Genomic DNA, 18,820 nt, shown 5'->3' with positions numbered 1-18,820 from the left:
CCTAAATAGGCTATTTGCCATACTGTGTCATTTTACTACAGAATTACTCAACTTGCAATCATCTGACCCTTAGACAACAATGGCTACTGTCACCTCTGCCCTGTGGCTTTGGGAGCCATAATTGTGAAAAGTGGATTTTCAGAGAATCTGAAGGTTTTGGGAATAGCAGAAGAAGAAAAAATTAAGAAAATAGGAATTCATTTACACATTCAACAAATATTTATTGAGCTCTTAACTATATTCCAGGACCCATTCTTGACATTACATCAGTGAAGAGTAACAGACAAAAATACCAGGCCTTGCTGGACCTTCCTTTAGGAGGACAGATTCTGTGGCAATACTGTCTTGACCTGTAAATAACTAAAGCATGACTATAAGCGCGTGTGCGCTCTTGTGCGCACGCACACACACATAAGCAGGCCAAAAAACATTTCTCTACGTTATGCAAATTTATTCACATTTCTTTTTCCGAAAGAAAGAAAGAAGAAAGATTCATCTCAATTTACTAGGTACCGTTTTTCAAATATATTTGAATATATATTCAAAAATATATAATATAAGTACTTCTAGTAAGGTTTATGGATTTTCAGGTTTTCATACCACTTGAATCTCTTCAATCAGATTGCTTTCCTCCTAACTAACTGATATCACTTGCACTAAAAGTAGTTTTTATTTTAGGGAGGAAAGGTAATGTTGAAGGTTGTACCACTTGCTTATGACAAAGGTGACCTGATTCAAATGCCTCAAAGGAAAGCATAAAATAGTAGGAAGGAGAAACACTGAATAATGGTCAGGATGCCAAAAACAAATGGCGTTCATGTAGAAATAGCTAGTGCTTTGCCTAGGAAGGAGAGGATTATTTTTCTTTTTATCTTTTTTTTCTGTTATTCTCCTGACTCCTTTTTAAAGGACTCACAGTTCAGACTCATACTACTAATTCTGAGGATCCTACCCTTTCTCTTCTTTCCAAGGGGACAGAAGCTGAGTTCCAACTAGCTATGCTTAATGAACTAAGTAAACTTTTAGAATACAGTCTGTTTATAAACAATAGACTGCCTGAATTACATTAATTAAATAATAGCTTTAGGACATTCATATGTTGATTATAAATTATTCTAATCCAATCATTAAAATGGAGTGTCTCTCAAGCAGCTCTTTGTTAGCCTAATTGTATTTATTTGTGTGCTTGAAAACAATAAATATATCTAGATATAAATTCAGTTCCCTAATTCAACAAGACCTACACCATTACTTTAATAAGGATGTGAGGTATCACTCTATTGGAAATTTAGCTTGACTACTTCATATTTAAAAATAATAGGTTTTCATAATTTTTTATTCCAAAAAAAATTAGTTACGTTTTTTTCTTTCTAGTCCCTCACTGAATTTAAATTCTGATTAATTATTGTCCTGGGGCCGAAATTCAGATATCACAAATAATTTATACTGGTGCATAGGCACTATTTATTCAGTCTGTTTTGCATCCATGAAAATAGTTTTTGGTAGAAATGGTTATATAATGATGTAGTAGAAATTTGATGAGAAATATCTCATTTTTTTTCCTTTATTCTTCAAATATTTTCGTCTATGACAAGCAATATAAACGTTTTTAGCTGTTTTTTTATTTCAGTATTTAGTGGCTAAATTATCAGTAAGCTATATTTTTATTAACAAGTTTCACTATGAAATGGACCATACAGGTGACCGAGGAACTATCTCAACATCTGCTAGACCAGTCTCTACGTCAGGAAAATTAGAACTGTCCTCCAAACACGGCAGATCACTTAAACCTGATGGACGTATGAGCCGGACTACTGCTGATCAAAAGAAGCCAAGGGGTACAGAAGGTTTATCGGCTAGTGAATCCCTCATGTTGAAATCTGATGCTGCAAAGTTGAGGTCAGATTCTCATAGTAGATCATTGTCCCCCAACCATAACACCTTGCAGACACTAAAATCTGATGGGAGGATGTCTTCTAGCTTCAGAGCTGAATCCCCAGGACCAGGTTCTCGGTCATCATCTCCTAAGCCAAAGACTCTCCCAGCCAATAGGTCTAGCCCATCTGGTGCTAGTTCTCCACGCTCCTCCTCACCACATGATAAAAATCTACCTCAGAAAAGCACTGCTCCTGTTAAGACAAAACTTGATCCTCCTCGGGAACGTTCCAAATCAGACTCTTATACACTTGATCCAGATACCCTCCGCAAGAAGAAAATGCCCCTCACAGAACCATTGAGGGGACGATCAACATCACCAAAACCAAAACCAGTACCAAAGGATCCTAAAGATTCCCCTGGATCTGAAAATAGAACTCCTTCTCCCCATGTGGTACAAGAAAACCTTCACAGTGAGGTGGTTGAAGTCTGCACTTCAAGTACTTTAAAAACAAATAGTCTAACAGATAGCACCTGTGATGAAAGCAGTGAATTTAAGAGTGTGGATGAAGGTTCAAATAAAGTTCATTTCAGCATAGGAAAAGCACCACTGAAAGATGAACAGGAAATGAGAGCATCCCCCAAAATAAGTCGAAAATGTGCTAATAGGCACACCAGGCCCAAAAAGGAAAAATCTAGCTTTCTCTTCAAAGGAGATGGATCCAAACCTTTAGAGCCAGCCAAGCAAGCCATGTCTCCTTCTGTGGCTGAGTGTGCCAGAGCAGTCTTTGCTTCTTTCCTGTGGCACGAGGGCATAGTACATGATGCAATGGCTTGTTCTTCATTCTTAAAATTTAATCCTGAGCTTTCCAAAGAACATGCTCCTATAAGAAGTAGTTTAAACAGCCAGCAGCCTACAGAAGAAAAGGAAACCAAATTAAAAAATAGACACTCATTGGAAATATCATCTGCACTGAATATGTTTAATATTGCACCTCATGGACCAGATATATCTAAAATGGGTAGTATCAACAAAAATAAGGTGTTGTCTATGCTTAAGGAATCACCTCTGCATGAAAAATGTGAGGATGGGAAAAGCGAAGCCACTTTTGAAATGTCCATGCATCACCCAATGAAGTCTAAATCTCCTCTTCCCTTAACTTTACAACATTTGGTGGCTTTTTGGGAAGATATCTCTTTGGCTACGATCAAAGCAGCTTCCCAGAATATGATTTTTCCAAGTCCTGGTTCTTGTGCAGTTCTTAAAAAGAAAGAGTGTGAAAAAGAGAATAAGAAGGCCAAAAAAGAAAAAAAGAAAAAAGATAAGACAGAAGTTCGGCCCAGGGGTAATTTGTTTGGTGAGATGGCCCAGCTGGCAGTAGGAGGACCGGAGAAAGATACCATCTGCGAGCTGTGTGGAGAGTCACATCCATACCCGGTGACGTATCACATGAGACAAGCTCACCCAGGTAAATGATGTTATTGAACATATATAAGTACTTTTTATGAAGAAATGAACTAGGTCACTTCTAACTTGAGCTGTTCTATGAATTATGTTAAGGTACAGGAAAACTGTTGCCCAGAATTGATAGTATCTTAAAATAAATTTTTAAAGTGCATCATCAATATAGGTTTTGTGGAAAATAGGTAAAGAAACTCTAATAGTATGGTAGTAAGGCAATTTAGTACTGTTTCTTTTTAATGCATCACATTCTGAAATATTGTTTCTTTTTAAAATATTTTATTTGTTATCCAAAGTATGCTTGTTAAGTAAGGTGTCTCACACAATAGAAATAATGGCATATCCATACACACAGGAAAGATCCCAGTATTAGGTCTCCTTTGATTTTAGTGTTTTCTAGTTCAAAATTGCAAATTAAATTAGATTATACTGATTTCTTTGGGCATTTTTCTATGAAAGTGATGATATCAAGTGTTTCATCACAAGACTATTTTAGATAAATGTAAAGATTGCTATAGCAATTGATTAGTATTTCAAAATTCACCTATTATGAGTTGGTTAAATTGCTTTCTCTTTCTGCATATTACATCTGAAGCCTTTTGTAGAATATGTGATTACTTAAAATATATCATTCTTACAGAATATTTTATACCTATTTTGTCCAATTTCATTGGCATACTTAAGTAAATCTAAGTGTACTCACATCTTATGTTTATTTTCATCTGCCTGTGCAGAACATCTCTAATATTTTAGGCATCATTTAATTGATTACTTTTTAGTCAAGCATGCTATTTTTCTGATATAGTTAACAGCCTGAAAAAAAAAGTCAGATACTTGCTGTAGTATTTTGCTTACTTTGAGAAGGTAAATCTGTCCCTTATGTATAAGTGGCAAGGATCAGGCTATTAAGAACACTTAAAATGTCAAATATTTATTTTTGTTCTTGTTTCAAGGTTGTGGCCGGTATGCCGGTGGACAAGGTTACAATAGCATTGGGCATTTTTGTGGAGGATGGGCTGGGAACTGTGGTGATGGTGGCATAGGAGGAAGCACTTGGTATCTGGTATGTGATCGCTGTAGAGAGAAATACCTCCGGGAGAAGCAGGCTGCTGCACGGGAGAAGGTATTTTTACTGTGTTCTAGCTATACTGTTAAGGATAAATATAAAAATCTCTTTTTATGATCATATTATATCAGATAACTCCATATAGTTGATATTAAACATCAGCTTTTAAAACAAGAATAATATACAATATTATTGTATAAAACAAGAAAATATAAAATAAATTTAATATTTGTTCTAGGCCAGCCGTTTTTAATTACAAAATAAATTATATCTCAGAATAACACAAGCCAACTAACCTGTGGCACATATGCCTTACTGACAAATGTTTATTGTGTAATTCTTTATTATTGTCTACACATATACATAGCTTTCCCTCTTCACCTTTCTCTCTTAACTCTCCCTCTTTTTCTTTTTTTCCTACTCTTTATCTCCTCTCTCTTTTTCTTAATCCCTAATTATGTTGTAGGACTCATGGAAACTTAAGATCACACTAGTGGCACACCTAACTAAAAATTTTTGCTGAATAGACACACACACAGAGGGATTATTTACTATTTTTATAAAATAATTATGTTTAGATTCTGCTAGTTAGGTTTTTAATTTTTCCAAGAAAAGAAAAGAAATATAGTTTGTATTCAGTATAAGCATGTAGTGAATGTTGTTTTTGGCAGTCATTATTATTATTTTAAAATAGTGGTACAAGTGTTTAAGAATTTTTATTAGAAACTCAAAATACTTAGATTAAGAAATTTAAAATTTGAATCTAAGCAGGAAAAGATCACTACAGATTTTTCTTTCCAGGTCAAACAATCTAGGAGGAAGCCCATGCAAGTAAAGACGCCTCGTGCCTTGCCCACTATGGAAGCTCACCAGGTGATTAAAGCAAATGCTCTCTTCCTGCTGTCCCTGAGCAGCGCGGCGGAACCGAGCATTCTGTGTTACCATCCTGCAAAGCCATTCCAGTCGCAACTTCCCAGCGTGAAGGAGGGCGTTTCTGAGGATATTCCTGTTAAAATGCCTTGTCTCTACCTGCAGACATTAGCTAGGTAATATAATTTGGTGGTGGTTTTTAATCACTTTTGGATTAATAGCTGTTGTTGATTAATATGCTCTGAATATCATGTTACATCACGTACCGTGTACAGTAAAGAGACCTCCAGTTTATTTTCTGAGTTGCCTGGACTAACACATGACTGGTAGGGTACACACTTTATGGCAGTAGGTATTTAAAAAACACATAGATATGATGTCAATTTGTATTATTATTAATACAAAATATGTCTTAGCAAGTAAGACTTGAGCTATCTTTTGCTCTTTGGTAGGCTGACTTCAGTCTGTTAATAGTGGGAAATGCTAAAGTGGAAAGAAACTGATATTTACTGTCGAAATCTTTTAAATTATTCATTCTGTTAGCATTTAAATATTACCAGCTTTGTGCTAGACCTTGAATGCCAAGATGAATATAATAAAATCCTGACATCCATGTGCTCACGCTCTGGTGAGAAGACAGACATGCAAATGAAACATTTAAAATGTTATGTGAGGAGTACTATAATAAAGGTGTGTATAGGATGCTGTTAAGGCATAAAAAATGGAGAGCACCTGAATCTTCCCAAGGAAATCAGGAAAGGTTTCCTAGAGAACCTGACACTTTTGCAGAGTCTTGAAGGATAAATAGAAATCAGTCAAGCAAGTGATGGGAGGAAAGGGATTCCTAACAGAGTAAACCACATGTGTGAAGACACAAATGAAATAGCATTCCACATTTAAGGAAGAACAGGTTTGGTAAAGCATTGGCTACTGGGAAAAATATATGAAATGCCCTAGAAGTGGGTACTCAAGACCAGGTAATGTGGGGCTCTGTAGCCCATGCTAAGTTTGGATTTTATCCCATAGACAGAGGAAACAATGGATGAATTTTAAACAGGGAGATACAAGAACTGGTTTGCGGTTAGATCACTCTGCTTCTAATGTGGAAACTGGATAAAAGGGCATAACTGAGGGTAGAGAGAAGCCTGTTAATAATGTATTATTTTCCGATTTTGGAGTTAAGTGGTACGGCCTATACTTCTGTATATTATACACTGATAGTCTAAAACAGCCTTTCACATACCAAATTCAGATTTTTTTCATCAACTAACAAATGAAAATTCTAGAAACAGCCTTTCACATACCAAATTCAGATTTTTTTCATCAACTAACAAATGAAAATTCTAGAAATTGCCTGTTGGCATGGCTTACCAACCAACAGTTCCATTTTGGCAGTGTTGTCCTCTTTGTGTAGCAGAGTTATGTAGGTTTTTTTTTTTTTTAATTCTTACTTACTATTTCAGTAAAATGAATGGGAAACAAAAATGAAAATGTAAGACTAAATACATTTGAGACTGAGGTGGAAATCATCAGGTATGCCAAATGCAACAAATCTTTAGCTTCAGTCAGACCACTTAGTGGACTTAAATTAATCCTTCTTTGTTCCAGTTTGAAAAAGAAAGAATCAAATTGTAAAACATGTAAAAAAATGCTGGCATACCATAATTATGAATTTTATATTTTTGACTCTCTGGGGAATTGACACCCCCCCAACTCATGGAACATTTCGTATATCTAATCTTTCTCAAATTTGACTCTTTTATATGTTCCAACCAGAAGGGTGACTGCCTATATTTCAGTGGTCCATGCAAGAAACATCGTGAACCTGAACTAAGGCCGTGATGACAGGGAATGAGAAGGAGAATAGTTGTGAGAGCAAACTTAATATTCATGGGCCTGAGTGACTGGTCATGATTGAGGGCTAAGCCTGCTATGACACTGAGATATTTTAGCTTAAGCACTTGGATAGTTGGTGGGATCGTTCACCAAAACACAGGAAGATGGAAAAGTTCTCAAAAGAAAAGAAAATGAGTTCAATTTTGGATTTGAAATGTTTATGGTACCTGGAATATATGTGTGCAAAATTATCAGACTTTCCTTCTACTTACATCTATGATTATTTTAATACTTTAATCCTTAATTATAGATTTACATGTCCTGCTTTTACTTTTACGAAGAAGATTAAAAATGAAAAGTGTCCGTATTGCCATCATACTTTAAGTTAATGGATTTGATTTAATGCAGGCATCATCATGAAAATTTTGTGGGCTATCAAGATGACAACCTATTCCAGGATGAAATGAGATATCTACGTTCAACATCTGTACCTGCCCCGTACATATCAGTAACTCCTGATGCAAGTCCAAATGTATTCGAAGAGCCAGAGAGCAATATGAAGTCTATGCCACCAAGGTATGTGAGTTCTCTCCTCTCTGTTGAATAGCCAGCGTTTGATGGAAGAAAGACTTTGAACTAGAAAAGAATGTTCTAGAAGTTCTTTTGTACATCCTTCCATCTCAGGAAGGACAGTGAGTCAGCTCTGCTATTAGAGCAGTAAGAAAAAGCATACATACATGAATAAGGTAAAGCATACATACATGAATAAGATGGCAGAGGCAGACTAGTTGGAGAGAAAAGATCAACTAATGAAGTAATAAAAGATTCCATTATGTGATATTGTAATGATTTTGTGCTGTGGTAAATCAGACTAGAGAGAGGTCACTTTTTTTGTGTGTGTGAGGAAGATCAGCCCTGAGCTAACATCTGCCAATCCTCCTCTTTTTGCTGAGGAAGACCAGCCCTGAGCTAACATCTATTACCAATCTTCCTCCCTTTTTTTTCCCCTTTTCTCCCCAAAGCTCCAGTAGATAGTTGTACGTCATAGTTGCACATCCCATTAGTTGCTATATGTGGGACGCTGCCTCAGCATGGCCGGAGAAGCAGTACGTCGGTGCGCGCCCGGATCCGAACCCGGGCCACCAGTAGCGGAGCCCGCGCACTTAACCGCTAAGCCACGGGGCCGGCCCCCGAGAAAGGTCACTTTGAGGCAGTACTTAGAGAAAGTTTCATGGGAGAAGTAGCACTGAAAATAAATCTCAAACTACTTGGATTATTGCTTGCAATGTGCCCCGCCCCCCACCACTGCTTAGGTATGGTATTATCAAAGAGCTTCTTGAAAACTGAATAGAAGCATGTAAATATAATGCAGAAAGAAATAGGGTACCACTGAGACTTTTTAGAGGAGAAATGACATGATAAAAATGCAGATAGTCTCACAGTGTCAATTGAAAAGCTGAAAAATTTAATCGAAGCTTTCAGCTAAGTGTGTAGAATTGGATTATGTTGGCAACTGAAAAAAGATGGATATGAAATCCATCCATGCCGCTGAGGCGACGTCCCACATACAGCAACTAATGGGATGTGCAACTATGACGTACAACCATCTACTGGAGCTTTGGGGAGAAAAGGGGGAAAAAAAAGGGAGGAAGATTGGTAATAGATGTTAGCTCAGGGCTGGTCTTCCTCAGCAAAAAGAGGAGGATTGGCAGATGTTAGCTCAGGGCTGAGCTTCCTCACACACACAAAAAAAGTGACCTCTCTCTAGTCTGATTTACCACAGCACAAAATCATTACAATATCACATAATGGAATCTTTTATTACTTCATTAGTTGATCTTTTCTCTCCAACTAGTCTGCCTCTGCCATCTTATTCATGTATGTATGCTTTACCTTATTCATGTATGTATGCTTTACCTTATTCATGTATGTATGCTTTTTCTTACTGCTCTAATAGCAGAGCTGACAATATGAAAAAAGATGGATAAAGGAAATGTTTTGTGTGAAAAATCAATGTGACTTGTTGACTAATAGGCTAATGAAAAGGATAGGTTTAGGAGAGCATGAAGATTTCAGGCATGACTAACTGTGTACATGATATCATTGGAAAAGAAATTTGCTAAAGGAGGGAAGAACGTGCTCATTAAGATACGCCACTGTGTTAGTACTATACAGTTATAATTATATACTGATATAGCGGCTACTTTAATAAGCATAAGAGAACTTATGTATACCCAAATGAGTGTTTTTCCTTTGAAAATCGTTGCTTTTTCCCCCACGTGTGTGGATTATTCGTCAGAGTTTTCTAGGAACTGCTCTTCAAATTTTTTCCAAACGGTACAGTACAGCCTTTTAGATCTTTAAAGATGATAAAGTGTCTCTAAAGGAGATAGATTTTTTTTTTTAAGTATTAGAAACCATTTTGAGACTAGTCTGATAAGTGTGATTTGTTGGATTAGTATTACCTTATAGGATGAAAATCAAGTGGCATAAACTTCTAGGTAAAGATAGAGAAATATATCTATGATATTTATTTTATGTATTATAGAATATCACAGTCAAGGTAAAATCCTCTAGTGGATAAGTCCCTAGTATCATCAGTAGTGTCACAGAAGAAATTGAAAATCTTCTAGGGAATTCTGTTTTCCACTGCTCCATGCAGAAGCAGAGCAACAATCCAAGATCCCAGGGAGTGCTGCCACAGAAATAGGCTGTACACCCAACTAGGTGGAATGGTCCCTAGTATAGAATATTCAGTAAAATCTCAGGTTATCTCTGGGAGAAGAATAAAACAGATATCAAATATTTTGGGAAGGGAAGTCTAGGAAAATCTACCCATACTTTATCAGAACCAACAGAAGACCTAGACAGAGCTGCCTCCTTTAAGCATTAGCAAAATGAAAATAAGTAGTATGTCATGCAAGTCAGATGAAGAACTCAAGCTGAAAGAAGACTTTCTCAAGGAAAAAAAGAAAATTTCTGTAAATACTCTGTAGTACTGAAAAACTTGATAAAAACATAAATTTAATACAACAAAGAGTCAAATGTGAGAATGAGATAAAAAGCAGAATGAGGTAAAAAGATACATTACAGGTAAGCTAAGAGGACAGACTGAAGGCCAAATCAGCATTATTATAAGACTAATAAATTAGAAATGTTTAGAATAGTAAATTGAATTTTTGACATAGAGGAAAAGTTTGAGATAATCACAATGAGTAAAGAATAAAAGGACAAAGAGATTATAGCAGTTATAGCAAAAGTAACAGGTATGGAAACAGGACAATCCAACGTAAGAATAACCAGTATTTTTAAAGTAGAAAAATCAACAAACATGTAACAAAATTTATCTAAAGCTATATTACAAGAAAAAATTTCTCAAAATAATAAAGTACTGAATTTCCAGATGAAAAGGAAATTTTTATAACAGGTAAATGTAAGAAATAGCTTAAGTTATTGAAACTCTAAGAAAAAACCATGAGAATTTTTCAAATATCTGAGCAGGAAAAAACAAGTCGTCTTGCGAAGCAGATAAAGACTGAATGTAGACTTCTGTATAACAACATTAAATGAAAGAAAAAAAATGAAACAATGTCTCTAAAGCTCCAAAGAAAGAAAATATTACCTTAGAAGTTTTACCCAATCAGTCAGATACACACATTAGAAGCTAATTATGGATAAACAAATGAATCAAATGATTAATGAAAAGCATATTTGAAAGACTATGCACATATGTATAATTTTCACAAAATCCTAAATAAAAGAAACTATGACCCCAGTGTTTTATATTCAGCCAGATTGAGACGTTCTCAAGCATACAATAATTCAAGGAATATAGCACCTTTGAGCTAGTCTTTTAGAAAGTCTTGACAGAAACTCAAGCTATTATAATAGGTGATGAATAATGAATCCATTAAATCAGTGGTTCTCAATGGGGGTTGATTTTGCCTCCCAGGTGACATCTGGCAATGTTTGAAAATATTTTTGTTCGTCATAACTGGGCTAGTTCCACAGGCATCCTAGTGGGTAGAGGCCAAGGAAGTTGCCAAACATCCTACAGTACACAAGACAGCTCCCCACAACAAGGAATTATCTGGCCCAAGGTAGCCAAAGTTGAGTGAATTATGGTCATCTTTGTTGCTTCCTTTGGGTTTTCTTGTGTTGCTTGAGTTTTTTCACAAGGATGAGCATTTTTATAAGAACAAGTCTTATTTTTTAGGTTGTGTAGCAAGTCTTTTTTTTTAAATTGATAGATAAACTTCCTCTGAAAGTAGAACAGATATCTTGTGCTTTATAGTAATGCCGTATATAAAGTGAATTAAATTAACATGTCCCTATACCCTGGTCATTCTGGAACCAAACAGCCCAAACCAACATCCTGGCACATTTACTCCAGTCAGTTACGTACGACATTTATAGTCTATTCAAACAAGAATGTACGTACACTTAGAGAGGTGGTGAGTAAAGAAAGCGGCCAAGGAGTTAGCCACTTACTAGAAAATGTGTAAGCTTTTCTGGAGGACATAGGATTTCAAACCTGGCTTGAATGATGGAAAAGAAACAACTCCAGAACTCAAGGTGAGCAAAAATATCCCAATTTGAAATGAGGTGACAGAAAAAAGCATAAATGAAAAGAATAGTATGTAAATTTGTCTTAAAGAAAAAGTAAGAGATTTCTCTTTTTTATAAAATGCCTCAATAAAGGGAATTATTACCATCTTAATAACTTTACAAGTGTTCTTTAATATTGCTATAGTAAATAGAAAAATTGTTAGTTTACTTAAACCTAAATGAAAATCATTGAGTTTCATATAGAATGTAAATATAATGTAACTGATACCAAAAATCAGTTTGTTACCTCTCATTACACTTTGGTGTGGCCATGCTCTAGAAAGGGCTTGGGGCAGCACGTCCCAAGAATGAGATTCCTAATAGAACACTCATGTACCAAAAGAAAATGGAATCATTTGACTTTCCATTTTATTAGGTTTCTGTATGTACGTATCCATTCTCTTTCTATTCAGTGCTGTTATGAATATATCTGCCTGTTTTTCCTGAATCTCATGACACATGACTTCCACTACAGTGCTTTTGATTCTGAAAGGAGCTTAGGACATTTGATGTGTTTTCTTCTTTTTAATTTAAAAGGCAAAGTAGATTTAAGAAAACCAAAAGCTTTAAGATGCAGTTCTGAAATCAGTCAAAACGTTACTGCATTTGGAAAGATCAAATTATGATTTAAAGAGAGATTGTCATGTTGGTGTTGAATTTGTGTTTTTCCACGTGAATATAGGTTCACATATTTGACTACACTATTATAAACTAATTATAGTTTCACTTCGTTCACTTTTTTCCATAAGTTTTTATCTGTGATCTTGTACTATCTGCAGTTTGGAAACTAGTCCCATAACTGATACTGATCTTGCAAAGAGAACTGTCTTCCAGAGATCATATTCAGTTGTTGCTTCTGAATATGATAAACAACACTCCATTTTACCTGCACGAGTTAAAGCCATTCCTAGAAGAAGAGTTAACAGTGGAGATACTGGTAAGTATAAAGAGGAAAAGGAAGACTCAATGATCCAAGTGGTTTTATTTGCAGATATTGTTTTTAATCTAATTTTTGAAGGAAGAGGAGTGGATTAATTTTAAATTGTGGTGTACGTTTCCTCTATGTGACACTGCCATAAATGTGCCTTTCTAAATTTTCCATCTCAGTTGAAAGAGACCCCCAGAGATCATCCAGTGATTATTCAAGAATAAATTGACCTTTAAAATCTTACTTGTTAGATATCTGAGCCAAATATTGCTGCCGTTATCCCTTCCACTAAGCTTCAGTGAACCAGTAGTTCCAATGACTTGACTTTGACAATTGTCTTCCCACTCTCAATAGAAGCTAATCACTCTTGTAGCTGCTACCACTCTGAATAGATAATAAAATTGGGGCATATGAATAGCTATTAATCAGATAATCTGGACCAATTACTATCAACAGCCCCAAATTGGGGCTCATTGATTCTGTCTCAAGAATAAAGAAAGAAACCCAAGAGAAAAAGATAATATGGTGACGATTTATCTGGTAGGCCACTTACTAAAATGAAGATCTGGCTTAACATTTATAGGTAGGTGATTATGTATCTTATTGAAGATCTCCATGGAAAATATTATTGAGCATGCCCCAATGATTTATAGATTCATTCAACAAATTTTTGTTTGTTTGTTTTCTTTTGATAAAGAAGATCAGCCCTGAGCTAACATCTGTTGCCAATCTTCCTCTTTTTGCTTGAGGAGGATTGTCACTGAGCTAACATCTGTGCCAAGCTTCCTCTATTTTGTATGTGGGACACCACCACAGCCATGGCTTGAAGAGTGGTGTGTAGGTCTGCGCCTGGGATCCAAACCCATGAACCCCAGGCGACCAAAGCAGAGCACAGGAACTTAACCACTACGCCACCGGGCCAGCCCTCAACAAATATTTTTGAGCTCTTATTGAGACACCTTTGTTATAAAGCAGTGCTTTAGAATATGACAGGGGTAAAATGTAGATTCCATTTAAGAAGAAAATAAATCAGTGTTTAGTGTTTTAGAAAGCACGAACTTTAGATTCAGCCCTGTATTCAAAACCCACCTCTTCAACTTAATAGCTGTATGACTTTAGGAAAGGAAGATCTTTAATCTTTCTGAGCCTCAATAAAAATTGAAGTCGTTATGATTTGTGTCACATGCACAAACAAAAAAAAAACCCCCAAAGACTCTGAAGTGAATAAGCTAGATACTGTTATTATCATCTTAAATATATTAATCATAGTATTGCATATGAAAATTAATAATTTTCTTTTTTTTTAATAGAAGTTGGTTCTTCCCTCTTGAGACATCCATCTCCTGAGCTTTCCCGGCTAATCTCAGCCCACAGCTCTCTTTCCAAAGGAGAACGAAATTTCCAATGGCCAGTTTTAGCTTTTGTTATACAGCATCATGATCTAGAAGGTCTTGAAATAGCAATGAAACAGGCCTTAAGGAAATCTGCTTGTCGAGTTTTTGCTATGGAGGTATGAATACGTTAATGGTGTTATTGATTCATTGATCATACAAGTCGTGTGATGATTCCATTTAATGGTGTCACTTTTCTACCAAACAAATTACGACAAATTAAGAGATATTAGCCAATCGAAAATATCAAGCATTTACTTCAAAATTAAGCTCTTAAGTTTATGAATATAAGTGAATTTAGAGTTCCATATTTAAGCACTCTAAAGAATTTTATTTCTGAATTGCTTTATTATTTGAATCCTGATATCTTTTTTAAAAGTTTTTTGAAATCACATTGTCATTTCAGTTAGAATAATCATGCAAAGAGGATGAGAAGTAGGGCTTTTGAGTTATAAATTTAAGGATAACTTATCTGAGTCGACCTATTCTCTGGAAATGATAGGATTGCTGTATATCATAGACTTGTATATAGTAAATCTTTTTTTTTGTCATGGATATGATAACCTGCCACTTTGTTGATGGGAACAATATAAATACATTTAAAGTGGTAGCTTGTGTAGAGCTTGAGAAACAGTCTGTGTTGATCCTAAATGCAAGTTGGAAAAAAATCTGCTTGAGTAAATTAATATTAAGATGAATCTTTGAAATAAAAAGTGGTTTGAAAAAGTATTTTGGTATTGCATTTCATAAGTGTTATTTTTCCTATTATGTTTTTTTAAAATTAAGACCAAAAGTATTGACTATTTCAAGTTCAGTGTGCTTTCAGTGAAATGAAAGTCAGACTTCCTAGTTTCTTTCCTTAAAACACTTAATCCGTGAGGTGCTTTCTTCTGAGTAAGAAAAGCCCTGCATTTTTTACTTGTATGTTTTCTTTTTATCTTGGACTCATTTAACCATTGTTTATTCAGGCTTTCAACTGGCTTCTGTGTAATGTCATCCAAACAACTTCTCTGCATGATATTCTGTGGCATTTTGTGGCATCATTGACTCCTGCTCCAGTAGAACCAGAGGAAGAAGAGGATGAGGAAAATAAAACAAACAAAGAAAATGCAGAACAAGTAAGTGAGATGTAATTTTAATTTTCTATATTTTTATAAAAGAGTAGAAACACCTTCATATAGTATAATAATTTGCATGAGGTCGTTCACAGATTATATAACCTAAAGGCAAGAATAAACTTTCAGTGCTGTGAGCAACATATTAACTATACTTAGTGTAAGTTTTTTCTCTCTAGCAAAAGTACTGTCAGTCAATTCTGATTTCTCACTGAGCATCATTGTCATGAAGGAATCGACTGGAAGATATAAACTATTACAGTAGAGTATAAGATGGATAACCAGGGCAACATTACTACATAGGCGATCAGTCTGCTTTGCAACATTGCTGTAAGATATCAGGGAGTAAAATGGCATTGTGTAGGGACATAAAATTCAAAAATGTTTTTTGGCTAGAAGGAACTTGGATTTTATAGGAGGCAGCCTGCTTAAGGGAAAAGCCGTGAACTGGAAGCCTGGGTTCCAGCCCCATTTTTACCTCTGTAGCTCTGTGACTTGTGGCCTCATTTCCATATCTGGAATAAAAAAGTAGAGGACTAAATCCTCCATTTAAAAGACAAAGCTATCAGAATAGATAGAGAAAAAAAAAGCTAGATGCTGTTTATAAGCATCGCATCTAAAACATAAAGATACAGAAAGATTAAAAGTAGAAGGTTAGAAAAGATATACCAGATAAATACCAACCAAAATAAAGTTGGTACAGCTATTTTAACACCAGAAAAAATAGACGTGAGACAAAATTATTAATAGGGATAAAGAGGCTCTCTACAAAAATGATAAAAGATAAATTCTGAACACATATGTAGCTAACAGTATAGTCTTAAAAATATTAAGTAAAAATTGACAGAACTGCAAGGAAAAATAGAAAAAAATCCACAATTACAATGTGAGATTGTAGCACACCTATAGCAGCTATCTATTCCTGCATAACAAACCACCCCAAAACTCACTGGACTAAAACAATTTCTTATTGGCTTACAACTCTGTGGGTCAAAGGTGAGGCTCAACTGAGAGGAACGGCTCATTTCCGCGTACACATATGGATTCACCCTGCTAATAGATTTGTGATTACACTAGAGTTGATACTTATGTATGATATTCTTTTGTTTGGTGATTTTATTTATGAGTGACCTTATCACTTTTTCCCTCAAAATAGTATAAACATAATTAGTTAATCTTAATGTGTGTTTTGGGTATGATTTAGTTTTGTCTACATTTCAGTTACACGAGTATCTTTAAAGCATACATAACACTTTTAAGTATGCATAATATTCTTTCGTGGGGAAAATTCCTTCAAGCACACAAACTGATCAACTTGCTTTCAATTCCTGTCTTAGGAGAAGGATACGAGAGTATGTGAACATCCACTCTCAGATATAGTGATTGCAGGAGAAGCCGCTCATCCTTTACCACATACGTTTCACCGCCTGCTTCAAACTATCTCTGATCTTATGATGTCTCTCCCCAGCGGCAGTTCATTACAGCAAATGGCCCTCAGGTAATTTTATATCTAAGCATTCTAAGTATGTTGAAGAAGAGATTTTTATGGAGTATTCAAAGCATGAAATGCTTGGAAGACTTCTTTAAATAGTAAGATACAAAGAATCCCTACATTGTGTGAACGGTGCTTCCCTCATTACTGTCATAATTTAGAATTGTCCTTCTTCTTAGCTCACACCTGTTTGCCCCTTTGTAAAATGTGGATAATATACCTCTTAGTGCTCTAAATTGTCACCATCTGTGGCAGTCTTCCTCACTTTCCACTCTCTCCTACCCCAAATCCATTGTCTCAATGCTGCCCAAGAGTAGAATCTTAAATGTCACAAAAGGGAGAAAGAGAATGAGATCTCAAAAACAGAAATCAAAGTAGGCTTTTGAATTGAAAAGAATCTTAAGAGAAATGGAACCTAGTTATATGCAGCCAATCCTAAAACTATTTTGAGGAGCGTCACCTACTTTTAAGTCCAAACCTGCTGAGATTTAACATTACTTTTACATTGTGAACCTTGTTTGTAGATCCACATACCAGACTACACATATATATAAATCCTCCACTGATTTTTATGAGAAATAAAGTTGATGGAGTGATTTCGGCTTCCCGCATCCCTAATGATAAGATCAGCAGAGGGGAGATTTTGTTTCTTCCTCACAAGATTTTTGAAGTACAAGACGTGTCATACTCTGATGAATAACTATGGAATTGTAAGACTAATAAATTTGAGAGGCTCTTATAATTGGTGTAACACTTGTCTACAAAACTGATTTTTTACCTTTTTTGCTTCTGTAGCCTTGATCTTCACGTATCCAGGTTTTCTACATTTAAAATGGGTGAACTTTCCTTAGAACTTACTTTGTTCCAAAGAAATTATCTTTATTTCTCAAAAAAAAACAGTAGTAATGATTTTGTTTCCTGAATTTTTTTATTTTTTATCTAGAGCATTAAGATTTCTTGAAACGTTAGCTACAGAGTACTTTTTTCCAAGAATTCCTTAGAAATTCCTTAAAAAGAATTATTTAATATATTGCTTATGCCTTTTTAGATGCTGGAGTCTGAAATTCAAGCAATCTGATCACCAGTTCCTCCATCAGAGCAATGTCTTTCATCACATTAACAATATTTTGTCAAAATCAGACGATGGAGATAGTGAAGAGAGTTTCAGCATCAGTATACAGTCTGGCTTTGAAGCTATGAGTCAGGTCAGTCATTCAACTGTTATCCTATTAATGTTCAACAGTGTATTGAAGGAGAAACTGAAAGTTACTCATAAACAATTTGATTCTTACTTTTTTTTCTTATCTCACGTCTTTTATTTTGTTATCATGCAAGATTTCCATTTGAGTATTATAATTACTTATATTTGTTTCTGGTAGGAATTATGCATAGTAATGTGCTTAAAGGACTTAACCAGCATTGTTGACATAAAAACTTCAAGCCGACCTGCCATGATTGGCAGTTTGACAGATGGTTCCACAGAAACCTTTTGGGAATCAGGAGATGAGGATAAAAACAAAACTAAGAACATCACCATCAACTGTGTAAAAGGAATCAATGCTCGCTATGTGTCTATTCATGTGGACAATTCCCGAGATCTTGGGGTAAGAAAGGAAGCTTAATTTGTGGTTCATTAATTCTTTTCTGACCTTTAGTAATCATGCACTCTCATTTCTGAGTTTAGCAAAAAGATTTTCATTTGGAACTTCACCAACCAAATAGCATTTTTATATTTCCCAAAGAAATCTTGTCTAAAAACAGATTAATATGACTGGTGGCACTGTGGAATACCAATTCTATAAAGAGTTTTGATTACAAATATACCATGGCTACAACTAAGCAAAATAAATTTCTACTCTATTAGTTTTCTACCTCTATGCCCTTGTTTAAGCTATTCCCTTGGCCTAGAAGTCCTCCCCTTAAACTCTGCCCATTAGATTCTCCCAAAATCTCTTAAGACCCAGCAGAGAAATCCTCTCCCAGCACCTCCTCTATAAAAATTACTCCTTCTCTCCTCTGGGTTCTTTTTAACATTACTCTGATGGACTTAATACACTTTGACCTATAGTGTAAATAGCTTTCAGTTTCTAATCCTCATGCCCAGCCATCATACGGCGAATAGGGGGAGTGCCTGGACTAACGTAAATAATTATGATTCTCCCTAGCCCTTGCCTGTC

At 35.4% G+C, this 18,820-nt stretch overlaps 1 protein-coding gene across 13 annotated transcripts in view; it reads left to right on the top strand.

Moving 5' to 3' along the window:
• MYCBP2 (MYC binding protein 2) overlaps positions 1-18,820 on the top strand; it is a 256,327-nt gene that overhangs the window by 205,706 nt on the left and 31,801 nt on the right. For all 13 annotated transcript variants that reach the window (XM_058548329.1, XM_058548334.1, XM_058548335.1 and 10 more), the window contains 10 exons: positions 1,701-3,344; positions 4,291-4,460; positions 5,205-5,449; positions 7,518-7,685; positions 12,497-12,654; positions 13,956-14,155; positions 15,005-15,154; positions 16,489-16,649; positions 17,692-17,848; positions 18,023-18,247. In XM_058548329.1, coding sequence (XP_058404312.1) covers positions 1,701-3,344; positions 4,291-4,460; positions 5,205-5,449; positions 7,518-7,685; positions 12,497-12,654; positions 13,956-14,155; positions 15,005-15,154; positions 16,489-16,649; positions 17,692-17,848; positions 18,023-18,247 — 3,278 coding nt within the window. The remainder of the gene's footprint in view (positions 1-1,700; positions 3,345-4,290; positions 4,461-5,204; positions 5,450-7,517; positions 7,686-12,496; positions 12,655-13,955; positions 14,156-15,004; positions 15,155-16,488; positions 16,650-17,691; positions 17,849-18,022; positions 18,248-18,820) is intronic.

This window comes from Diceros bicornis, chromosome 9, assembly GCF_020826845.1.
Source record: "Diceros bicornis minor isolate mBicDic1 chromosome 9, mDicBic1.mat.cur, whole genome shotgun sequence".
Taxonomy (NCBI): Eukaryota; Metazoa; Chordata; class Mammalia; order Perissodactyla; family Rhinocerotidae; genus Diceros; species Diceros bicornis.
The sequence above is the reverse complement of the archived record's forward strand: the minus strand, read 5'-3'. Positions and strand labels throughout refer to the sequence as shown.